This window comes from Melospiza melodia, chromosome 1, assembly GCF_035770615.1.
Source record: "Melospiza melodia melodia isolate bMelMel2 chromosome 1, bMelMel2.pri, whole genome shotgun sequence".
In the NCBI taxonomy this organism is placed as follows: domain Eukaryota; kingdom Metazoa; phylum Chordata; class Aves; order Passeriformes; family Passerellidae; genus Melospiza; species Melospiza melodia.
Genome location: NC_086194.1, coordinates 52,618,020 through 52,642,322, shown reverse-complemented (window position 1 = coordinate 52,642,322; position 24,303 = coordinate 52,618,020). Strand labels below are relative to the sequence as shown.

Here is a 24,303-nt window from a genome sequence, read left to right as displayed (position 1 = left end):
AAAGTGCTTTCCATGTGTACCCAGACTACAAAACTATATCTTTTTTGATGACTCTGTTTCTTTGTTAGAGATGAATATCTAAAAAGTGTGATACATACTGTGTGTGGCTGCCAGGACAAGGAGAAATTTTCCCTGTGGTGCCCCTTGTGTGGTTTCCAGATAATTTCTTGGGAGAGTGTGTCTCTCACAGAGACAAATTGCAGGAGCTGAATACCTTATGAAGCCTCAGCAGAGCACCAAACATCTTTCTAATTACTTCACTGCATACACAATAATTATTGAAAAGAAGAATGAAAGCCTAAATGAAGTACAGAGGCATTTGAAAAAATGCCACCAGGTAAAACACTGCTGCCATCTCCTTTTCCTGTTGACCTGTCCTTTCATCTCAGCATTAAATGCCCACTTCCTTTAAACAGCTTTTTTCTCTCATAATTCACAAAGCTTCTTGAAATTCATTTTTGTTGACTGTCTGCAGCAGAAAGCTTTAATGTTTCATTCCTTATAACTAAGTAAGCTTTCTGTACTCTGCTTGTATTGCTTCAAGCAGTCAGGCAATGATCACCTGCCCTGACAATGCTAAATTGGCATCTTCAGCCAGAAACAAAACAGGCTCCATGAGTTTTGGGTGTAAGAAGTGTGAAGAATAGCCACAGTAAGACACGGTCTGTAAGGGAGAGGGCATTTCAGTAAACACAAACAGGGAGAATTTTGCCTCATCTATCTGCAGACTGAGAAAGCTGCTTGATATTCTCCCTCCTCAGCAACAAATGACAGCACAAAAAGTGATCATGTTATTAATTCAGATGAATAGCACCACACATCTCTACATTATATAATTATTTCATTAAAGTGAAGGATCAGCTTAAAACATCATTAAAATCTAACCATCCAAAAATAATATGATTCCACTGACATTTGATTTAATTAAAATCTGAAAGTTAGGAATATTGCAATAAGTATTAGCTCCAGAGAGTCTCGGGAAGAAGCAGCATCAGGTACCTTCCATGAGCTTCTCAGAGAGCAGGGAGTAGAAGAAGGAGCCAGGAGTTCTTGGGGAGCCCAACTCAGTAAAGATCAGTGAAGCCACCATTAGAGGTGGGCTGCACACAGTTTTTCTAAGCATCCTTGAGTCAGTCAAGCAGGCTTTCCAGATTATCAGAGTAAGTTTTACTTGTTCAATTCAGCCTCAGGAGTCAAAGAACCAAACTGATTCTCCGAACTGCGAGAAACAGCCGCTCCAAGCCAAGCCTGCTGAAACCAAGACAAAGATCCCCCGCTGAGTTCAATAGCTTGCTGGATCTCACCCAATGCAAGTAATTCCCTTTTTCTTTCTAAAGTGAGTTTCTTTCTCCTGTGGTAGCTTCGCACAATATTTCCATTGTGGCTAGCTTTATTCAAACACTGCTCTTCTCTTACTTACAAGTTCAGATTATTATTGCTTCCAATGCTTAATAATTTTATATTGTCAGGATACTTTATGGTTTCAGAGAGTGAACTGACCTAGTTAAAATTAAAGGTTGCCAGCATAAATTAGATTAGGATGGTCTAGCGGTCGGAAAAAGTGCTGTAACATGTTGTGCTTGTCTTCATTTCCATCAGAAAGAATAGCTGGCTGAAAAGAGTTATTAGAGGTGCTTGGTTTACACTGCTAAAATTGCAAGTCTGATGATATCTTACTAGGATGTAACAAGACCAAATTATCAGCTATTTCAACTAGAAATATAATAATTTGGTTTTATTTTTAGCTATCAGATTTCACATTTCATTTGAAATGCGTATGAATCTAGTTAGTAAAGTAATATTGTTAGTAAACTAGTTAGAATCTAGTTGTAAAGTAATATTGCTTACTGGCAGCAAGAATATTTCTACCTTCTTATGACTTTTTATACTGGAAACACTCAAGCCTAAGATAAAAAAAAATCTTATCCCAAGCTTTGGAGATAGCAAGAAGTGGATAACTTGCTCACCATATCTTAGCACAGGCCCAAGGTCTCTGTCAATGTGCTGTGAATACAGCAGACATCAAAGAGTGATTAATGTTACCAGCCTCATCTCCCAAAAACATCTTAAGTCTGACTCTTTCTAGGCACAGTGCAAAGACTTTGATGCTGAGCTGCTTCTGGAATACCATCTGGCTCAGACTTCTTATGCTTGCCCTTAGACCTGTGGGGAATTTCTTGTACAGTGAAAAGCAGACTAATGTCTCCCTAAGAAGGATATTGTCTCCTGTCAGTCCTATTGTTCCTGTAAATACCTCTCATCACTACTAAAAAAAGGACAAGAGGATAATGGATATTCACCCTGAATGGAGCCCAGAAGCACTTCACCCTGGGAGCTGCATCACTCTGCAGGCAGAATCCCTGCAAATGTCAAAGCCAGTACTATTAACAATAATGCATAGGTAATAATTAGTAAATAATTGATGTTGACATTGCCATTTGATGCTGTGCATGGCTTTGCTGTGTGTATGGCAGCTGAATGGTTGGCTCCTCTGGTAAAAGCTGCATTGCTCTTTGGCCTGTTGCTATCCAGCTGTCTGTCACTCCAATATCTAATGGATGGGTGTGTAGTGATTGTTGTGCTGAGCTCAGAATGCCAACACTCCTCTGATATGTGGGAGCAATTCCCCACAACTCCGTATCAGACCATAACTCTTTCTTATCAAGTCAATTTTTTACACAGCTGCAGCCTGAAGAGACTCTTTGGATCTATTTTTCAATGTGTAAACTGCTATTGTTTTAAACCTATTTTCTGCTCTTTTGCATGCTTTGCTCTTTGTTGCTAAGAATTCAATCTATTGCTCAAAAATGCACCTCAGAATGGTTTTTGCATTGATTGTGGGATGGTTTTGTTATTTTGGGGGCTATGGCTGCATCTTAAAGGTGTATTGGGACACTTCAGATCTGTTATTTTGTTCCTTCCTGGTGTATGGTCAGCTGCTCTTTTGAAAAGAGAGTAGGGAGAAAGGGATGGGATAAGTGAGGATGGAAAGTCTTGTGACAATGAACAGGGAAGTAGTTTTTCTTGCTTTTTCTTTTGAAGTTTTAAAGCAACCAATCTTGTGTTTGTACCATTTCTATATGGCTGCAGAAGAAAGTTCCTGCTTCTCTGTGCATTATGTATGTATCATCTTTAGTTTCTGCCTCAATGTTCCATGAATTTGTGCTCCTGGGTGATCTCTGTGTGAATGCCATGTAGTTCTTTCTATCAGAGAAAAGCACTAATGAGCTACTCATCCCTCTTAGCATCTGGCATTGTGTAAGAGCGGTTGCTACCGAGTGCCTGGTAAGATTATCAGCTTCCCTTGGCTTTTGGAAGGACCATTTTGTTTTCATCTAGCCCCTATCCTAGCAGTGCTATTTATCCTCACCATGTTCTGTCCCCTATGCTCCAGAGCCTGGTTTCTAGAGATGAACACAAATTTCCTCTTCTTCAATACAGCAAGCCTAGAAAATCCAAGTTTTCTTCCCTAAAACATAAAGATACCCTGAAGCATGCTCACAGAGGGGTTTCTCAAGCTGGGCTAGCTGGGAAAGGAAGCATTACAAGAGATGAGTATGGGAGCACAAATACAGATTTCAATGAGAGGACTTGAAAGTGACTGAGGGTCAGGCAAATGTGTGCTAGCACAAGGCAAGTTGTGCAGTTGAAAAATCTAACATAGGTGAAAATAGAACAGCTTGAAAGTTATTTAACAATGCAGAGCACACTGCAGCGGTTCAGAACAGCCAGGAAGGAGTGTCTGAGATAATAAATGCTGTAGTGGAGTTTAGGTAGGTGTGAGATGTTTGTCCGTGCTGAATAGCATTAGCAGCTTGTTAAGGCCAAGCAAAAAATAAATCACTGACTTCAACAGACTTTACTGTTTACTAAGTCCTTACATTTAGATTTACACAGTGAACCAGACTGCCAGAGTGCATCTTGAGTTAGTGAGCTGGTGCTCCTCAGCTGAAGGAATTATCTTGATTTATGTGATAAGCAGTATGCACTCCTAAAGAAAACCAAGGTAGTTTCCTCATGCAGGGCCTTACAAGGTTCAGTGCCTGCACACATGCTCCCTTTTGCACTTTTGCCAGGGAGGAATTCTTGGCTCTGGTCCTCAAGTTTCTTGAAGAAGTTATAACAGATGGGTTGGAGTTATTTATTCCTTTTAAGGGTGAAAAAATCGTACAATCTAGTATTTCCACTGAAGAGATCTTACACTTACTGAATCTATAATCCTTAGGGCTTCTTTCTTCCCTCTTGACACAGAAATCACCTCACTGTTCAGATTCCAGAAAACCCAAAACCTTCTTGTCCACAGCCTCTCAGGATCCATTTAGACAGTGAGACTAATGCCAGCACTCATATCAGTACTGCATTTTGTGCTTGAATGGTTTAGCACTATGAAACTTCACTCTGAGACAAGCACTTGAAAACTCTGCCCAGGGGACAAAGCCTACATTCAACCTCCTGCATTCCACATTTGCCTTCCTTGACTCATCGTCTCTCCTGAAAATTTCCTTGCCTGTCAGTTTATTACCTCACACAAGCATATGGTGGATAACCCTGTACAGAGTTTAAAGAACATGAGTCATGACTCTGCTGTACCTCATGCTGTCTATGTCAGCCAGCTTTGCAGATCTGTCTGCCCTAAATTTTTATTTAAGCTATGCCATCAAGACTGCTTTACAACTTTGGTTGGTAGTTAGATTTTGTGTTATTGAAGGGCTCAGGGTCACCCCATGGGCACACTTGCAGACCATCACTCAAGTGAGAAGGAAAGGTTACTCACCTACCACCAGCAACTTTCTGTCTTCTATTTTAGTCCCTGAGGAATTTTCAGGAGGACAGGAGATATGCCTGATCTCCTCATTTGGATTTGTATGCAACTGTGGTAGTGTAGTGGAGCTGATAGAAGTAGTAAAACATGGGAGCATATGGGCATGGAGATGGCACTGGGGTACCAGTAAGACAAGTATTTCCTGCCTTGCCATGGTAAGTGTGTGTGTGTGGGGGACTGTACATGGAGACAGCACATCTCCAAGAAGGCTGATGAAAGGTTAAATAATCTTTCTTTTAATAATGGTCCTCGTGAGGCTCTCTACAGTTACTACACCAGACTAGGTGAACAACATCATTGCACAGTTCTTTTAACAACCCTTGTATTTTCCATCACTGAAAATTATTTGTTTTACAGGTCAGATGCCCTATTAGTATTAGGATTTCTTGTCATTCTGACATCAACTGCATTTTATCCCTTGTGATTTCTAGAATATATTTAGTGTTCATTTTTTTTTTTTTTTTCGGTACAGCAACAGCTTAATCCTCTTGCTATCTCATTACTATATGAGAAAATTGAGATTGCTTGGAGGACATTAGTTAATAAACCCGTTGCCTGTAATTCCCAGACCGTTGATGCATTTTTCCATCTTTATTTAATGGGATGCTTGTTTTCACATTAAAATATCCAGGCTCTAGCAGTGAAGAAATGCTACAGATAAATTTCACACTGAAGGGAAAAAAATCCATCCAGAAATGGTTATTATTTTAAATAAAGAAAGAAAATCCTTATTAGGCAACTTCATCTCTTGTTTGACTTAAAGCTGAAATCTAAAACCTGATTCTTCACTTGCACTAGTTTTATATTTGTCTCATTGACTTCAGTGGAATTAATACTAATTTACACTGGTGTGAGAAAAATTGGATTGCTGAGGTTTCACTATTCCAGACTGTAACCAATGACCTCGTAGAGCTTTTAATTTTCTAGCTAGAGGGATGCTGTAAGAGTTGAGAGGTTGTTTGTTGCATAGACAGGAAGATAAGACAAAGCAAAAATAAAGTGCTTCAGACTATCTCATTCAAGGGGTCTTGTCCTCATGGGCCACAGGGGATGGCTTTACATTTCCATTAAGCCACCACATTCTTGGAACTGCATTTCCCAGGCATTTTCTCCAGAGTGCTAAAAGAACTCACTGCCAGAGTCCAGATGCACAACATACTCCTGACAGTGATCACTTCTTGCTCTTAGTCTCTGCCAACATCCCTTTCCTCTCCTCATCCCTTTTATTTTAACATTCAGGGAGAATAACCATGTTTTTAAATCAAGTGGCTTCTCTGCAGAAGAAATAAGTGGTGAGCAATGCAGGAAGCCAGCAAGCAATGATGGGGACATACAGACATTCAGCCAGGCCATCCTTTTTTCCATTTGCAGTTTACTGTGCAGCCTGATAAACACTCTGGAACAAAAAGCAGCTTGGTATATTACATATTTTCATATAAATTATAGCTAGCTATTCCACCTCAGTGATGGCAGGCAGTGGCTCTTGGCTCTGCCCTTGCCCATAATGGGAAAGCACTACCTGCTCTTCCCCTGCTCTGCCTCCAGAGCAGGCTCTCACATTCCCAAGGGAAGATAAAGTGCATTTATCTGCTCCACACCACTGTTTCTCCAGGGCTTAGAGGCCCTCAGTGGTGCACATATTACCACTTGGAATCTCTGTCTCAGTCCTTTTCCATCCTTGTGCACCACCACCCTGCTTATGTTCACTGTGCTCTCTTGTGCCATGTATTCCGCTTCACAGTCCCACCCTGCTCTGTCTCATCCTCTCACAGCTTTCAGATCCTCCTGACAAAATTTTACTTGTTTTCTGTCTCTGATTCTGCCTGGCCAAAGGCAGGTTTCTTCATCTGATCTCCCCGTCTCCTATACGTGCAGTTCAGCCCTGTCCTCCCCTCCTGGCTGGTCTGATCACCTGCCCAGATCTTTTTCTTCAGTCTTGTTACAAACTGCAGGCAGGTTGGAAAGCTACTGCTCTAATTTAACAGTGTTTGGTACTCACCATGCTCAGGTCTGAGGCAGTGCACACTACACCCAGATTCAACAGCATGTGTTCAGACTTCCAACTATCCACTGAAATCAATAACAGGAGCCCAAATAGGAATTCAAGGCCTAAATGTTTCATTGGCAATGGGCTTTGGTGCTGTAATGATACTCTGAATGAACTTAACCTTCCTTAATCCTTCCAGCAAGCATATTTGTCATCTCACCATGGACTGCAAACAGTTTGCATTTACAAATGATCCATCTTCCAGGAAAAACATAATCCCTCTCGGCTCCTGAGTTCTCTAACACAAGCATTAGTATCTTTGCTGAGGGGATAAAATTCCATTCTTTATTGAGAAAACTGAACAAAAACGCATTTTATCTGATTGACACAGCTATTCTGGTTGAATTGGTAGTATGTTTAATCAATAAACTTTGCCCTTCAGAGTACTCATGTTTATCTTGTAGTTGCTGCTTCTCAAAATACTGTTTGCTATAGAATTATTTTTTTAATATGATGGACAAATATCCGACTCCATCAAGAAAGCCTGAAAGTCACAGTGTGTGACAGTGGGGCTGCTCTTTGGGAGCCCAGGTAGAACAGCTTACAGAGAACCACTCCACCTTCATTTCTCAGCATATCTGTTAAATGTGTTATATTTTCTTTCAAGTGGACATAGACTTCCAGTGGAGTAGAGACTATGGCTATCGTGGACTTTGAGACCTCCAAATATGGCTATTTGGAGGTCTCAAAGCATAATCCAGTAAGCAGCCATTCTGTTTCAGTTCAGTGAGTGTACTTAATGTCATTAGTTATGGAAAAGTGACTTCTACATGCAGTTTTCAGATACTAATGAAGATCAATGGGTGTAATAGAATCCTAAAATATGAATCAGGCACATTTTTTTTAATCAGTGCCGTACAGCTCAGCAATAGCCATCCACACAAAAAATAAGTTGTAGGAGGTATAAACTCTTACATTAGCACTGGTAAGAGGGCTATTACATCTGGACCATCTCTCTAAAGCTCCACAAACTCTTACTGAAATATAATTATTGAAGATAGAGGCACTGGTATCAATATGCTACTGCATTTGGAGTAGGTTGTTGAAACTTCAACAAGTCCTGAGTCATATTCCCTTTAAAGTTTCATTTAAAGTCAATCACAATGATTAATTACTGGTGCAAGTGATGAAAAAAAAAACCCTAGCCTTTATTCTGGGAAATTGGACTATAATTTAACTATTATTCAGCCAAGAAACTACACCTTTGTGTAAGCTGCTTGATAGTTAGAAAACAATGGTGTTTTTGGCTTTTTTTTTTTTTCTTTAAACACACCCTGGATAAACAAATTGCTTTGAACAAGATACGGAAACTGCAGAAATATAATGCTGTGTTTGTCTTGGCAGGCTATTGCTGCGTTCATGAATATTTTTCCTACCTTTTTTTAAAATGAATAATGCTAGTGTAGGTTCTTAAAAGATACCAGTGATGATTTTCAAAGGCTTTAGACATTTACTGAATATTTTATGCACTTTAAAAGGGATTTCTTTAACTTACTGATAAAGGCTATTGCCATTTACATAATCATAAAAAAAATCTCCAAACTCTCAAAATATATTTAAGGTGATCTTACACTTAGAATAGAGAGTTTGGAAAGCAATTAAGGGTTTGGCTAATTTTTAACAGCACCTGTGAAGAAGGTAGTGAAATATTTTAAATACAAAATTGTGGTGGTACATAATTATTTACAGTTCATGCAGGGAAGCAAATGAAAATAAGGTATTTGTTTGTTCATAATAAAGTGGTTACCTGCTTCACACACAGCCCTTGTGGAAATGAGTATTTCTCAATAGTATTAGAAACAACACAACTGTTTCAACAGAAACAAGGAAGTGTTCAATATAACCAGTTTATTTTTTACTTATTTAAAAATATTCAAATGTTCAAAATAAATAAGGTCTACAAAATACACACATCCATGTGCACTATGAGTGCCCCCTAGGAATTTTTATACCTGTTACTCAGTTTGAAAAAGAAAAATTGACAAAAGAGTGGCAGTCTCAAAAAGTAACGTATGGTCTTACATTTCAGGAAAGAGAGGTAGCTGTGTAAAAGAAATATGTTAATATTGGCAACCGCTGGTGAGAGAATTCAGGCAATATTATTGAGGAACACCTAAGATTCTACAGAGAAGCAGTATATTATGAATATTTCAGCTGCACTACAAGCTTCAATCAGGTAAAATAAAGCTTTGTTACTGTTACTGCTCCTGAAATGGTTTTATTTCGTTTTAAAGTATATATATTTGTTTCTATACAGAGATTCTTGAAGCTCTGGAGTTTTAAGCTTTTTGAACACAGTAACAGAAGAGACACTAGAATCAGGATGTGAAAGAAAGGGCTGTTTTTTTAGCTAGGCACCTTGCCTCCCACAAAAGCCTTATCTTGTTTCTCTGTTGTGTCAAGCTGCTTCGCCATCAAGCTGCAGCAGGGTGGAGGGAAAGTGTTCATTTCTCGCCTAGACAAGCTCCAAGGGGCTCTGCTGCAGCTCACACTTCTGCTGAGAAAATGCCACATGCTGAGCCGAGCTCATTTGTATTTGGACTCCACTGAAGCTAATGGGCTTTCCCTGGGGATGAAGATGGCTTCTTGAAGCTAGGTATAAAAATGAAAGAAGACATCACGAAGGGGAGCTGAAACAGAACACGAAACTGTTTATTTTGAGGTCAGGAGATGTTTTTCCTTTTTCAGCTTATGTTGGCCTGGAAAGAATTTTATAGCATGGAACATCCATACCTTTATCTAGGCTGGATAATAAACTATGCACTGGGAGGCACATGCTTCCACACTGGGCAGCTTCCTCTTCCTCCAGCCCACTGCTTCTTCAATCTCACTCTTGCTAATCTGTCTATTGATTTCAGCCTTTCTTGCCTTAGCTGAAATCTTTAAAAAAAAAAAAATTCTAACCCTTTATTAGTTCTCAAACTAAAGTCAGTAGTTATCTGTGTATTAATAATTAACTGAAATGCATTTTAGAGCTTGCTCTTCCCTGGGCACATTTGATAGTGGGCCATCAGCTGAAAATTTTGGCAGGGTCAGCCTTCAAGGGTAGTAGTGCCTTAGGCTGCAAGACTCCAGACTTCTTTCCTAAGTTTTATGTATGCCTTAGTACTTTCTCAGCTCTCCCAGAATTTGTGCTGTCAGGATTTCTGCCTGTCTGCAGGCTGCCAGAGCACCTTTGGACACACAACAGCAGCACAGAGCACTCATGCTCAGCACTGACATTCAGATTCATTTGATGTCCCTAAACATCTTTATGCTCTCTTCATCTTTTCTATGAATAGTCATTGAATGTCTCCAAAACACTGTCTCCTAGGTCATGCAACACAGAAATTAGGAATGGGAAGGGAGTTTAGGGTTAGCCACACATCAGCACAGAGCTCTGAAAGCCATCCTTTTCAAACTTCTATACATTGCAGCCTTTTTGAAGTGATGCCTGACTTTGAATGGTTATGTTGAGACAATATAAGCTGATCCCTCTGAGGCAATACCCAGTGTAGAATGTGTCTTTCTCAATATGCCAGATGTAAGAAAGTGTAACTTTTCAACTGAGATTATATAGACACCTGTGTGTATAATTGCCTTATTCAGACTTCACTGTTGGACAAAGCGATGGTCATGACATTTCCTTAGGGACCTTCCAGCAAATTGAACTAGAGACGTAAGCATTCATCTGAAAAAGCCATCTCACAGCTTCTGATTGGTTGGCATCCAACAGAGACAAAAATAAGTATCAAAATGAGTGGCCTCTTGTGCAGGCTGCCTGTGAGTACACAATGTCATACAGTGTGCAGGAACCTGTACACAGTTACTCCTTACTTACAGCACATGACCCAGGCCTGAGAGCACGTATGATTAATGATGCCAGCTGGAAGACACTTGTAAACTCACCCAAAGTTCACTGTATGGAAAAAACAACCAGCTGATGATGTTTTGCTGCAATGGAGAGGGCAAGTTTCCTGCTTGAATACTACGATGACAGGGAAGTGGTGAATAAAGTTGTGAGTTGTGAGTTGTGAGGATGTGCTAGTAGTTTTTTAATAGGTAACCCACAAAAGGACAGTGGGAGGTGTATATCCTTCAGAAATGCTACTGGGAAAGGTCTGCCATTCAAAGGGAAATGGGGCAGTTCTCCCCTTTATCTATTTTGATTTTCCCCTGAGGAGTAAGTTGCTAGCTTGCCTACAAATAAAGAGCGAGAGACCTCAAATCCTCCTAAACTCAGAGAAGATCTGTGCCTTCCTCCAACTGTACACAGTGTCCAGCTGTGGTAAGGGTGCATAGGGCTTGGAAAAGGAGGCTCAAAGCACCAGGACAAGTTGGTCATGGTGAAGGAAACACCCAAGGCATGACTACACCGGGCACCTGCAGCTGGAGAGATCAGTGCTGGAGTTGGAGAGTACCTCCACTCCAGTTTAGGATTTGTCATGAGACCTTAACAGGTAGATATCCCAGGGCTGTTACCAAGTGTGCTGAGGAAATGAAGGACCAGAACTCTTCTCTGAAATGCCAAAGGTTACCGCATGGGCACACAGCTCATGTTCCCACTCACCAGGCTGGCAGAGGGAGCACCTTATAGAATCACAGAACCACAGAATTATGTGAGTTGGAAAGGACTCTCAAAGATTATTCCATGGGGAGGGACACCTTCCACAAGATCAGGTTACTCAAAGCCTCATCCAACCCAGCTTTGAGCATTTCCAGAGACAGGGCATCTACAACTTCCTGGGCAACCTGGTTCCAGTGTCTCACCAAACTCATGGCAAAAAATTTCTCCCATGTCCAACGTAAATCGACTCTCCTTCAGTTTCAAATCATTGCCATTGGTCTATTGCTACAGGTAAAAAATCCTTCCTTATCTTTCTTATAACCCCTCTTTAGTTAGGTTTATAAATGGCTGCTTTAAAGTGTCCCCAGAACCTTCTCTTCTCCGGGCTGAAGAGCTCCAACTCTTTTGATGTTCGTAGGAGAGATTCTCCAGCCCTCTGGGCATCTTTGTTGCCTCCTCTGGATTCAATCCAGAAGATCGCTCTTTCGGGAAGGGGTGTCGTGCTGACGGGCGACCCGCGCGGCACCAGGGAAGAACCCGGTACTGTCCCCTGGGGCCGGGGGCAGGTGCGGGGGCGGTGACAGGGGCAGGGGGAGATGCGGGGGCAAACGCGGGGGCAAACGCGGGGTCACGGATCCGCCACCACCGCCCCCTCCCGGCCGGGCAGGGCCGCGGGGCGGGGCCGGGGTCTGGGCGGGCCGCTCCTCTGCCCGCCCTCAGTGGCGGTGGCGGCGGCGTTCGGCCTCTTTGTGCCGCCTGCCCCAGCGCCCCTGGTCTCCGCCTCGCCTCACCCCGACCCTGCTTCGCTGGGCTCCGGCCGCCGCCGCTGTCGCTGAGGGGATCGGCGGGTCAGCCCGCCCTCGCCCTGCTGCGGGGCTTCCCCGCCTCCCTCCCCGCCCCGCCGCCGCTCTACCCCGCCTCGTCCCTCTGCCCCCGGTGCCGGCTACTCGCGGCCGCCTCCCCCGGCTGCTGCGAGCCCGCCGTGCGCGCTGCCGCCGGAGCTCCCTCCCCGCCGTCGGGGATGGCGCGGCTGGCAGCGCCCGTGCGCGCCTGAGGCGAAGGGGCGAGCCCGCCGCCGCCGCGGGAGGAGGAGGAACAGGAGGAGGAGGAGGAGGAGAGATGAAGCGCTTCCACCCTGGGGTCGCGCTGCTGCTCTCGCTGCTGTGGGAGGTGAGGTGGGCCGTGAGGGGAGCGCTGCCCTGCCCTGCCCAGCGGCGTCTGCGGCAGCCCCGGGTTCACCCGCGGGGTTCCGCCCTCGGTCGCGACCTGGAGCTGCGCGGCTGGCGAGGGGAGCTGCAGCCCGCACCGGCCGGGGTGATCTGTTTCGGGGTTAATGCCTTTGCCTATGGGCTCGGCTCCACAGGCGGTGCGCGGTCAGGGGTGCGGGGGAGCTGCGGGCCGGGCCGGGCCGGGCGAGACGCGGCGCGGCTGCGGGCGCGGTGCTCACGGGCGGTCGCGGCGGCCGCGCTCGCCGGGGGTCCGGGGTCACGCTGCTGGAGCACAGCAGGATTATCCGCGGTGTGATGGAGCAGAGTAACACGGGACCTGTACGCAGGGGCACGAGCTGCTGGGAGCTGCCCATTCCCGGCACACTGGCAGATTGTCCAGGGGACGTAAAGCCTGTCAGTAAGGGTTAGACGGAAGGCTCATCTCTTATTTTCATTATCCTCTTATTTTCATTTCCTGAGCAAAGTGTCCATTGCGAGGTCGGTGCGGCGGCATCAGCTTACGGGGAGCCGTGGCGGCACCGTGCAGGGTGCTTAAACTTCTGGGAAAACCTGGATAGCGCAGCTTTCGTACTTAAAACAACCAAACAAACAGTGAATTAGGAGCTTTCATTAATTGGAGGGGGGATTTGTGCCACGCAGTTCTAGAATAGTTTGGGTTGGAAGACGCCTTAAAGATCGCCTAGTTTAAACCTCCCTCCGGTGGGCTGGGATGACACTGGATCGGGGGCTGGGGAAGCAGCTCTTTATTCCAGCGGGCGGATGGGCAGATGTTTTGTGGGGCGAGTTGGGTGTCGGTGTGTGGTTTACCCTCGGGACTGGGGGCGGGCAGGGGACAGCAGTGTCCCCCGGGACAGAGCCGTGCTGCCGTGTGCCGCTCCCGTGCGGGGTCACCGCCGGCACCGTGCCGGGCTGGCTTCGGAAACACCTGGGCTTGTCTTAGGTACATCTCCGCGCTCTTAAAGCCCAGAGGCAGCGTGGCTGAAAGTGTCAGAGAGGTGAAAGGGCTGTGCTGCCTCTGTGATAGAGCAGTTTAGACAGGAAATTAATTTATTTTTTTTTTTTAAACGGCATACCACCAAACCCATACATGGAAACCGGAGTGCTGGCTGTGTAGTTACTGCTTTTGGTAATGGATGTAATTCATGCAAATGATGTTTACTACATGTTTATGCCACCTACGTAGATGAATGGTTTCTGGTGTGTTGCCCACTGTGCCATCCAGCATCATGCCATTAAAACACTCAGATCAAAATCATTGCTTAATGTAAATAAGTGTAACTCTTTACAGGCTAATTGATTTGCATCTCTTTTCCCTGGCTGTAAACCTGGCCTTGGTTCTAGCCCTCAACTGCTCTTGACTCCACAGCAGCTCTTCAGAAAGCAGGAATAGCAGAATGTCGATTAAATGAAACAAACACCACCATTTCCCTGAGGGATTGTGTTCATCTGAGACGCTGAAAGGTTTCACCCCTCCAGGATCTCTTTGATTAGATGTGTCTGCTCTCCTAACGTGTATTCTGCTGAAAAAGATCATTCGTGCCCGAAAAAAGTAATTTGCATAAATCCTCATTGGATCTAGCCAGTGGTGCTGTTATTTAAGCTTTTCTACTAGTTTTAATTGTGGGGTTCCCCCCACCCCCTTTTCCTTTAATCTTGAATGCTTGTTTTGCCATCTGGTTTTGTGGATTTTTTTTTTTTCTGTCTTGGAAGCTCTTAGGTTGCCTATTAAAATGAGATGGCTTTGTAAATAAGGCTGTATTCTACATGCCCAGAAACAGAATGCTGGGTGTTTAAATAACTTAATTGGAGACATCTGGTTGTTTTGAAGGTTTTTGGTGCATGAAACTTTCGCTGTCTTCTCCACAAAGTTCTGTGCTGGTTATTATCTGAAATAACATTGTTGCAGTTGTTTTAAATCTGTTTGCAGCTTCAACATGGTCTTAGTTATTATTGGACAGAGCATGAGCTGAGAAGTGTGGTTTTCATTCATCATTTTGCAAAAGGCTCTGACTATTACCCAGGTGCTGTGGGGAGGAACCCATTTAGTCTGTCAGAGCACTGTGCAGTGGTTTGCTGGTTCTAGCTGGGTTTTCCTTGGGTAGATGACCCAAAATACTTGTTGTAAAATGTTTGTGTATTGCAAAACCACTATTTCTGGTTATGTTGATGAAAGGCATGAACTCCTTCACAGTTAAGTATACATCAGGTTTGTGGTGGGTGTGAGTTTGGGTGTGGGCACTGTGTGTGTTGGTGGCTTTCAGGCTGGAGCCTCGTCAGTAGCTGGCTCTGGCAGTCTCCCACGAGCAGGTGAGGGTCTGCTGTTCCTGATGTAGAGGCAGAAGATGCAGAAGAGGGGCTTGAGGGGCCAGGGGAAGGAGTTTCCATGTGCTGGTCGCTGGTTTCATGACCAAGGTGACAAAAGGCATCACCACCAAAGCAGGATTTACACATAAGAAGTTGCTGTCTCTTGGTGGTGAAATGCCTCTCCTTGTTCTAGACAAGCTTGAGATGTGCTAATTACAGAAACATTGTGATGGTGGGAGAGGGGAGTTAATTTTGAGTTTTCTTGTGTGACGAGGGTTTTTTCACTGCAACCACAAAGACCATGGTGGAAGAAAAATCTCCAAGCCCAGGACCCAGAAAGCTCTGCTCTGAGAAGACATTACTGGGGGAGAAAAGCTAAAGATGTCATGTGTTTTGCTCATGACTTAATTGCAGTTGAGCAGTTCAGCAAGTAAGGTAAAATGAGGTGGACAATTTGACAGGTAATTTTGGTTCTCGTAGGAAGAAGTGAAGACTGTTGAATCGTTATCTGTCTTTTTCAAATTAATTTGGCCACTTGGAGCTAGCAGTGTGTCATTAACTGCAGTTGCTTGAAGTGCCCCTTTTCACCAGGAGCCTGGATGACTGGGATACCCACAGTGCTGGGCTGTATGATTTCTGCACTCACAAATAACCACGAGTCTTGCTTGCTGGCTTGGCTCGTGGTTCTGACAACAGGACTGTATTTCGTCTCAGTTTTGGCTCTCAGTTTTGCAAAAAGATTTGAAGAGGTCCTTGAAGTGATGACTGTTTGGAGCATGTATATCAAGATTTTCTGCTTCTCTTTTATCGGTGATCCCAAGGGCTTTGGTTGTCTGAGCTTAAATGTGACTTTAATGAATAGTGATGTCTTTGGAATGGGGAAAAAATAAAACTGAACAGGCAGTCCCCCCACCCCCTGATGAAGCAAGCTTATTTTCAGCCTGAATGAGGGCACCAGTGTCTCTGTGGGGCTTACTTCTCAGACTGAGTGCTTGCTTTCTCTCACAAGCTGTAGAAGTGCTGGATGGAGGAGAGCTCGGTAGCTGAAGCTCAGCTCAAGGATGGGGAAGCTGAACAGAGCTGTTGCAGGCTGACAGAGGACCCTGTCTGTGCTGCAGTGGTAATAATGGTGTTTTATTGTTGCTGCTGCAGAGAAGCTTGCTGGGCAGCCTCAACTTTCAAAACTGTCGAGTAATTTTAGATGCCTAAACCTCTGATTGGCCACTATATTGTATCCAGGAGAATCTAGTGATCAGTACAGTCTTCTTGTTAATTTGTCAGATGGAAGATACTATGCAAGAGTCAAGTGCCTTTATTAAAAAGAACAAGAAAATGGACGTGTCATAGGAACAGCAAAATGTGTTATCTTGAAAGAAAATTCAAATACTCCCGACAGTCTGTCATACAGGATTTGTTTAAGTAAAAGCAAAGTTGGCTGGTGCTCCTCAGTTGGTTATCTGCTGGGTTGAGCTTTTTAGTATTCTTTTTTGTAAGTGGGCTTCAACAGGAGAGATTTTATCAAATCAGAGAAACCAAAAATTTCTGTCCTTCCTGAAGAGGTTTTTTTCTAGTTTTAGTTTGATTGTTTGTGTTTTGATTTTTTTGTTTTGTTTTGTTTTTGTTTTTGTTTTTTTTTTTTGGTTTTTTTTTTTTGGTTTTTTTTTTGGGGTTTGTTTTTTTTAATCCTTGTAGGAACAAGAACATTAGTATGAGGAAAGCCACCAGTCTTAAAGAAAAAACCTACACATTTTAATCATGGTAGGCACAGGTGGAGTTCAAGAATTTGTGAGGATTATGGGGATCACTACATCCTCCCTTCCTCCCTGTTTCAGATATTTTTTTCTATCCATTAGTTGGTCAGGTTTTCCTTTATATAAAGGACTGTAAGAGTGTATGTACCCTTGAAAGTGCAAATGTGCATGCACACCAGTGTTCCTGTCTCTGAGCTGTCCCTCTCTGTGGAATACTGTGGATGCTGCCCTGTTGATGTTTTAACTCATGTTCTTTCAGTGATGTCACTGTCATGTTTTCTGAAAAATCCCTTCACCGGGATTTCTTCTCCTGGCAAGCTGAGAAGCCTCAGAGAGAAATGAAAACAATAATTATCTGGTTGCTTCTCCTGTGTTTGCTGCTTTGGAATGTGGTCTGGAGGTTGTTTACCACCTGGTCATTGTTTGATTGGTTTCATGTGAATTGTTTTAACTTAATGACCAATCACATCCAGCTGTGTTGGCACTCTGGAAGCAGTCATGAGTTTTCATTATTCTTGTTACCCCTTCTGTGAGATCTAACTGTATTCTTTAGTATAGTTTTAGTATAGCATTTCTTTAATATAATAATAGTATCATAAAATAATCAATTAGCCTTCTAAGAACATGGAGTCAGATTCATGAATTCCTCCTTTGTCCTAGGGACCCCAGCAAATACCACACCGTGGGGGCTGGGGGGAATAAAGGGAAAAATCTATCCCAAAAATTCTGCTACAGAGTTGCTAGTGCAGATGTGGCCACTAACCCTCTCCTCCTTTTTGGTTTTGGTTACATAACAGGTTTAACAGCTTAAACAATTTCTGGTGGGTTTTTTTCCCTTACCCTCCTGCAGCTGGTTGCAAAGCAGCTATTGCATTGCAGAGCGAAGGCAGGAAAGAGCTTTCTTAGGATTTATAGCTTGGAGATCCAAGTGGTGCTGGCAAGGCTCTGCTGCCTCTTGACAGCAGCGAGATGGGCTGTGATTTCCAGGCGGCAGGACTGAGCTCACACACTTTTCTCACTTTGCTCCTGCTGAGGAGGAGACAGATTCGTGTTGGTGGTGGGTAGGGAATGGGCGGCCGACTGCCATTTGCATCCTCTAAGAGTAGCTGCAAGTGGGGTCTTTTGGGCTTGGTTGGTGTGGGGTTTTTTTGTTTAAATTAGAAGAAGCATCTGTAAAACCTGTTTATATTTTCTTATGGCAGTCGAAAATATTTAGCACTTTCTGTTGTGCTTTCTTCATAAAAGGGAAGTTGTCTGACTCTTTTTCCTCTTCCCACTTTCCACTCAGCTAATGCAGGTGGCTGGAAGGTTAAACTTGGCCAAAGCAAGCCCTTAGACTTCAGGTGCTCTTTTAAAATGGATTTAACTAAAATCAGTAAAAAAAAAGGGGGTCAGTTGAAACTCTTTGGTTTAATATAAATTCATTTTGGTTTTCTCCAGTAAGAAGAGGCTTAGAAAAACTGCAATGAGTATGCCCATATAGAGGCTTGCTCTGGTCATCAGTGTACGCTGAATTACAGACAGAAAGAGATTAGTGCTTAAGCTTATGCTACAGAATTTAAAAGAAATAAATAAAAAAATTTTAAAAATATATCTTACTGGGGCAAGATGGCTACAAATTTACTTCAAATTTGTTGTGATATAAAAAGTAAAATCCATATGAAAAACCACTACATAAAGCTAGCATATTTTACTTTTTTTGTCTAATTTTTGACAGCACTGTGTTGCTTTGTATGCTCAGCAATGCAGCTGAGTTTGTTTTGCTGAAGGTTTTGTTGAAATCCTGTTAGAGTTTGTTATGGCAAATATAAACTCTCTTTGGACTAGCAAGAGGCAAAGCCTTTCTAAAAGCTTTTTTTTAAAATTTGCTTGAATAGTGTTTTTTGGGAAATGAATCTTAGGTCTGTCTGAAGTCTGGGGACACAGCCTGGGATCTTGGGCATTAAATAGCGTTTAAAGATAAGAAAGCTAAGGTCTTAAATGGTGGATATTATCACTTTCCTGATACCAGAACAGTAAGATATGAGATGAAATGCTGTGCCTAATATTTCAGAAGGCCATGAGAGGACAATCTGGGTTTTTTGAATGCTTTTTTCCTTTTTGAGAACAATATATCTTGACAGGTTTCTCACATATTAAATGGAAGAGTTATCGCTGCTGTGTTAAAAATGTCTTTCTTCAGAAGTGTGTCTTCAGCTTCATGCTAAATGGGTGTTAGCTACACCTGTATTTTAAATAGCTCAACTAAAAATCTCTTCCTTCTTTCTCAATGACTCAGCTTTCAGTCTGGTAAATTTTTTAAAGGACAGGAACTAGCAAGAAGAGGTTTCTCATCTGTATCTCATGCAGTAGAGGTGTGAGTTGTTGCTGGTGGTCTCTAATCCCTGCTTTTGGCAGCTCCTGCAGCTGTAGTGACCCTGGGACCACTAAAGGATCATATCAGCCCACTGATGCTGTGAATGACTAAGCCACAAAAAAAGGGTCTGGGGGAGAAAAGTGAGAGGGAATCGTTTTCCATTGGCTCAGCAGAGGTTTGTGCCTTGGTATAGCATCATGGAACTTGCTGCAAGGGAGGAGACAGAATGTATGGCTTGGAGCAGGACTGCTCATTTTGGTAGCACACTTCTTGTTTCAAAACATTAGGTATCTCCTAATGGGAATCATAAAATCCTTTTGGTTGGAAAAGACCTTTAAGGTCATTGAGTCCAATGGTAAACTTAACACAGCCACATCCACTGATAAACTGTGTCCCTAGATGATGCTGCATTTCTACTGGAGTGGAAGGCAATCATGGAAACCTTTTCTGTGCTCTGCTAGAAGGGAAAACTAGCAGAGTGTGTTTTTTTGTTTTTTTTTTTTTTTTTTATCTTTGCCTGAAAGATGCCATTAGATACTATTCTGGAAAAGTTAGTCTTATCATTTTCCCAAATCACCTGCCACATGTCTCTTAGAGCAGAAGTGCTCAACCAGGAGCTGATGGCCTCCCCAGTCTTCTCCCTCTGTGAGCCAGGAGAGGGTCATGTATGGACACTACTTCTGGGGAAGCTCCAGCATCATTTGCAATATGGGAGGGACTGTTGTCCTCAAGTCCAGCCGAGGGTAATTACAAACACAGCACTCCTCTGCTGCGCCCTTCACTCCACCTTGTTGAAGTGAGGGGAGAACGACCAATCCTTTGATGCATCGAACTCCATTTATTGATCGATCAGCCAGCTTAAATAATAGTGTTAACGAACTTCGTGCATATCCCAAAATCCAGGTTTATGATAGGCTAACAGAGAAAACTCTAACCACACCTTTTGTTTTACTACACCGTTGATTGTTTACACAAAATAAAACCAGTGTTCCCACTGTGATATGAACGGTTCCCAAAACTTCCACATCTGTTCTCAGGGTGTCATCTGTTCCCAGAGAGGGTGTTACACTTGTTATGGGAAGACTGCCTGAGAACCTTATTGTTTATACAATGATGCCTGAGAGAGTCTAATTGTTTATAGAAGTCAGGCTGGGAACTGCTTTGGAACTGCTTTGCAACTACCTTTTATTGTTCTCTCAATTGCATGGCTTCATGGCCTTTTTCTTTAAGCCATGCTTGAACTAAACTCCGGACACCACCTCTCTCATTTGGAGGTCTAAAAAAAACCCCCAAAGCCTTGGCCTTTCATTGAAAGTGACTGTGAAGTGATCTGGGCCTTAGTTTCCAAGTTCAGAGGAAGTTTCCAAAGGAGTGGAAAGTGGCCATTTGTGAAGGGTGATGAAGCAGGGTGATGGGAGCATACCTAGACTCCAGTCCTGGCTGCACACGAGCCCTCTGGAAGCAGCTCACTGTTTCCAGCTGGAGTAGGAAAGATGCTGTGCCAGCTGGCCTGGTCTCCCACCTCTGACATTGATAGGCATCAGGCAGCTAAAGAGCTGGCAATAGTATTGGGGATGGATCCTTCCTTCCAAGGTCTTGCTGCTGGAATAAGATGTGAGGGCTGCGGACTCCAGGAATGTAGCCAATACCTCTCAAGACTTGTCCTTCTAAGGTAATTACATTTTATGTTTTCTTATGCCTTTCTAGTTACATGCATTCCAGTCTGGATCTTCCCTGGGAGTATGAAGAAGTGGAGAACCCTGAAATGAAATTAGTATGAGAGGAACATGAGCATGTTGGGAAGGTGTTAGGGATCTCACAGATAGCAGGCTCAAGGTGATGAGTAGCACATGTTATACTTGATGTGAGAGGAGCATTTTCTTGTGCATGTTCATCTTTTTGGGCCTCAGCCAGTGGCACTGGCACCCAAGGGAGCATGATGCTCTTGTAGGCCTACTCTGCTTAGCTTGGTGTTGCCAGCAGTGTGCTTATAGTGACAGGCTTGTGCTGCTGCGGGGTTAAGAGCAGGTCGTGTGCCTGTGATCCAGAGGGCTTGGTTGCAAATAAATTAGGAGCTCTGTCAGGGAACATATACTAGCAAAGAAAAATAAAATCAATGAGTGTAGTAGCAAAGATGGGCTTCTTTTGAATGGCTGCAGACTTTGGGTATTTTGGCTGGCACTGTTGTGTCTTGCTACATGCATGTCTGATGGTTGTAGGTACACCAACAAAATTCTTCTGTGTATCCTGGTCTGAGTCAGTTTTTCTCCCTTTCTGGACAGGAGATCCTTGTCTAACTAGGTGTTTATAACCAGGTGTTTATACCTTGCTGGTTTTTGCACAGTCCCTTCAGTGTCAACACAAGAGATTGATATCCAACTGTGCAGCACTGTTTAGACATGGTGATGCAACAACAGACAGTGTAAGGGTCTGTACCTGGGGAATTGCTCAGGTGTTGCTCAGTGTTTTGTTTCTCCCAGTTTTGTTAAATCTCTTCACTAAAGTGGATAGAAAACCTGTTAACTTAGTGAATTCTTTTCTGATTTCCTCATTATATCTGTAAATGTAAATTATGTCTGTAAATGTGGTGTTTCTCAGTCTGGTTGGTGGGTGACTGTAAGTGCTTCAGCTTTTGATGCAAAAGCCAGGCAAGGATGAGTCAAGCGTGTTTTCTTTCATTTCTGCTCCTTGGGGGGAAAAATACATTGCTCATTGCTACAGATAATTCCCTCAATACTGGTGTGAGTGAGATCCAGGAATTTGCTGCTGGCCCTCTTACAGTGTGAGTTCCCAGCTCAGGGCCTTATTTCCCTGCTGCAATTGGAGCCAGGGGTTTAACCTATTGCAGGAAGGGTAATGGGTGTAAAAGTCCACCTTCTGTTGTTCAAGTGCTATTAAGTTTGGCAGAATCTCAGTCCAAAAGAGAGAACACATGATCTCTGAACATGCTGCTTTCAAATGGTCAGACAATTGTCTAACCTAAAAAAAAAGTGGGGGAGGATGGGTGTGTGGGAAGTTTTAAATCTACTTTTTCGAGGTCTGCTTTTCTTTTTCAGGCTGACATAAGATGGTACTATCTTGAGTGCTGTCTTGCCTATCTAAACATTTATCAGTAAAGATAAGCGTGATTTTCAGTGTTTTGAGCAGCAGTGGTGCAGAGGATGCCTGCTGATCCCAAATTATGCCTACTGCCATGATGGGCTGCACCGTGTGCAGTGGGGTTTTGCATCAGGGGCCCCAGTTCTGCTCTCATCTGCTTCTTGACTAAAGCAATTCACATCTCTTGGCTGTGATACAGAAATACTAATAGCATATGGGATTAGGTTTAAACTCTTCAGAACTGGGTCATCCTGCATTTTGAGATAGCATAAGATAACGCTAGACGTTAGGCTGCTTCATTTTTATTTTTTTTTCTGTAGCTGAAACTATAGCGGTCTCTGTTCCTAAACTTGCGTAGCATGTGTCCCTGCATAAAGTATGTTACAGTGCTACTCTAAGGCTGCATGTGTTTGCCTGCATATTTCTTAGCATGACCTGTATTTCTAGGGAAGCTGGGGAGCAGGAGAGGCATAAGTGCCTAATAATAGCGAGCTACTACAAGTTGCATAATGTTGAGGAAAACCTCAGGCAGTTTGGGGCTTTCGCATAATGCCAGCACCATGCAACCAGCTGAACTTAGTGCTGAACTTGCAGTATGGTGATAGAAAAGTGTTTCAGAATCTGTAGGTGATCTGTAGATCTTGAGGCTTCTGTTTTCTGAAATCCAGGTCTTAGATTTGTTTTTTCATGTGCTGTAGGTAATACTTCTGACTCTGACTCCTTAAAGCCCAGGGTGGATATTAGCAAGTTGGGTCTCCCTATACCATGTATGTGGCAATCATTTGAACAGGTATCTCAGTGTTCCTAGAAGGCATTACATGGGATCCTGAAAATGTTGTAAGAGACACATTCAAATATGCCCAAAACCTGGCTGGTGAAACTTCCTGGCGTGGCTGTGCTGACCCACACTGCCAGCTCTGTGTGCATGTATACCTGTCACAAGGCATCCTGTGGGAACACATTTAGGTTGCAGCTTCACCTGGTTTTCCTTGCGGACAAAAACCATGGGCACACCATGTGGCACAAAGCCAGGGGGATTTGGATTAAGCTTGTTTTAATTCTGTAGTAATCTTGACTTCCTATTTTTATTAAAGCCCTAATCCTGGGCTCTGTCCAAAGGCCATTAAAAGTCAATGGAGACTTCCCACTTGCTTCCAGTGAGTGCTGGGACGGGCTGCCTGGAGGATTTGCTGTCTGAAGCAGCCTGAGGTGCAGGTGACCTTTGCTCTGTGCAGCTTGTGGAGCCCTGTGGGCAGGGATGGTGGTGTCTGCCCCGGGCTGAAGGCACACACACTGGCAAGTTTGCTTGCCTTGAAGCAGCCCTTGGTGTCACTCCTCTGTGCACCTGCAGCGTGCAGCACTGTGCCCACCCTGGAGCTGCCGCCGTAGCTCTCCTTGGGGGAGCAGCAGCTGCTTCAGCCAGCCACGGCCCCTGTCCACGTTGCGTAAGGAGGAGAGCATCGTAGCGATTATATAAAAGAGATTATGTAACTGGGTAATTTGGTAATCGCCTCTCTGGTGAACGCTAAGAATAGCTTGTGAATATGCATTTATTTCTGTGATAGCCATCCACAGTGATGGAGGGCTGGGAAAGGTGGGTGCTGGGCAGTGGCACAGGGGGAAACACTTGTGCCTGCTGTGTGTGTTTGCAGAGACTTTGCAGCTCTGTTGCTCCTGTGCTGCTGTGGTGAGACGCAGCAGCTGCAGGTCCCCCTACTCCACACTGTGGTGTGACCTGCTCCACAGGTGCGGTGAAGGTGTCCAACTGCTTTTGATAAGGCTGTGCCACCTGCCTGTGGCATCTGTACAAGACTCTGCAGTGCATAGACAGAACAGATGATGGAGGAAGGAACACATGTTGCTTCTCCATGGATTGGGGCCATTTTTGCTTTCTCTTGCTTCCCAGAGCTGTCTGGTTTTCATGCTGAAGTTGCCAGTACCTCTTCCCCCCACCCCACCCTGAGAAGTGTCTGGGAGGTGCTGGACAATTTCCAGGATCCTGGTGAGGAGCAAGAAGGCTCATTGCCTGCTTTGAGACAACTGAGAAGAACATGTGTGCTTCAGCCCCACTCTTACTTGCATCTCTGTTCATGGGTTTATTCCTTTCTTGCAGAAAGGAAGGTGACTCATAAAAAAAGAAAAAATTATC

General features: G+C 43.8%; 1 protein-coding gene across 1 annotated transcript in view; it reads left to right on the top strand.

Annotated features, from left to right (window-relative positions):
• The first annotated feature begins 12,150 nt into the window (after positions 1–12,150).
• Positions 12,151–24,303, top strand: part of VOPP1 (VOPP1 WW domain binding protein) — a 62,978-nt gene continuing 50,825 nt past the window's right edge. Inside the window, exon 1 of the mRNA XM_063158047.1 lies at positions 12,151–12,585. Coding sequence (XP_063014117.1) covers positions 12,535–12,585 — 51 coding nt within the window. The 5' untranslated portion in view covers positions 12,151–12,534. The remainder of the gene's footprint in view (positions 12,586–24,303) is intronic.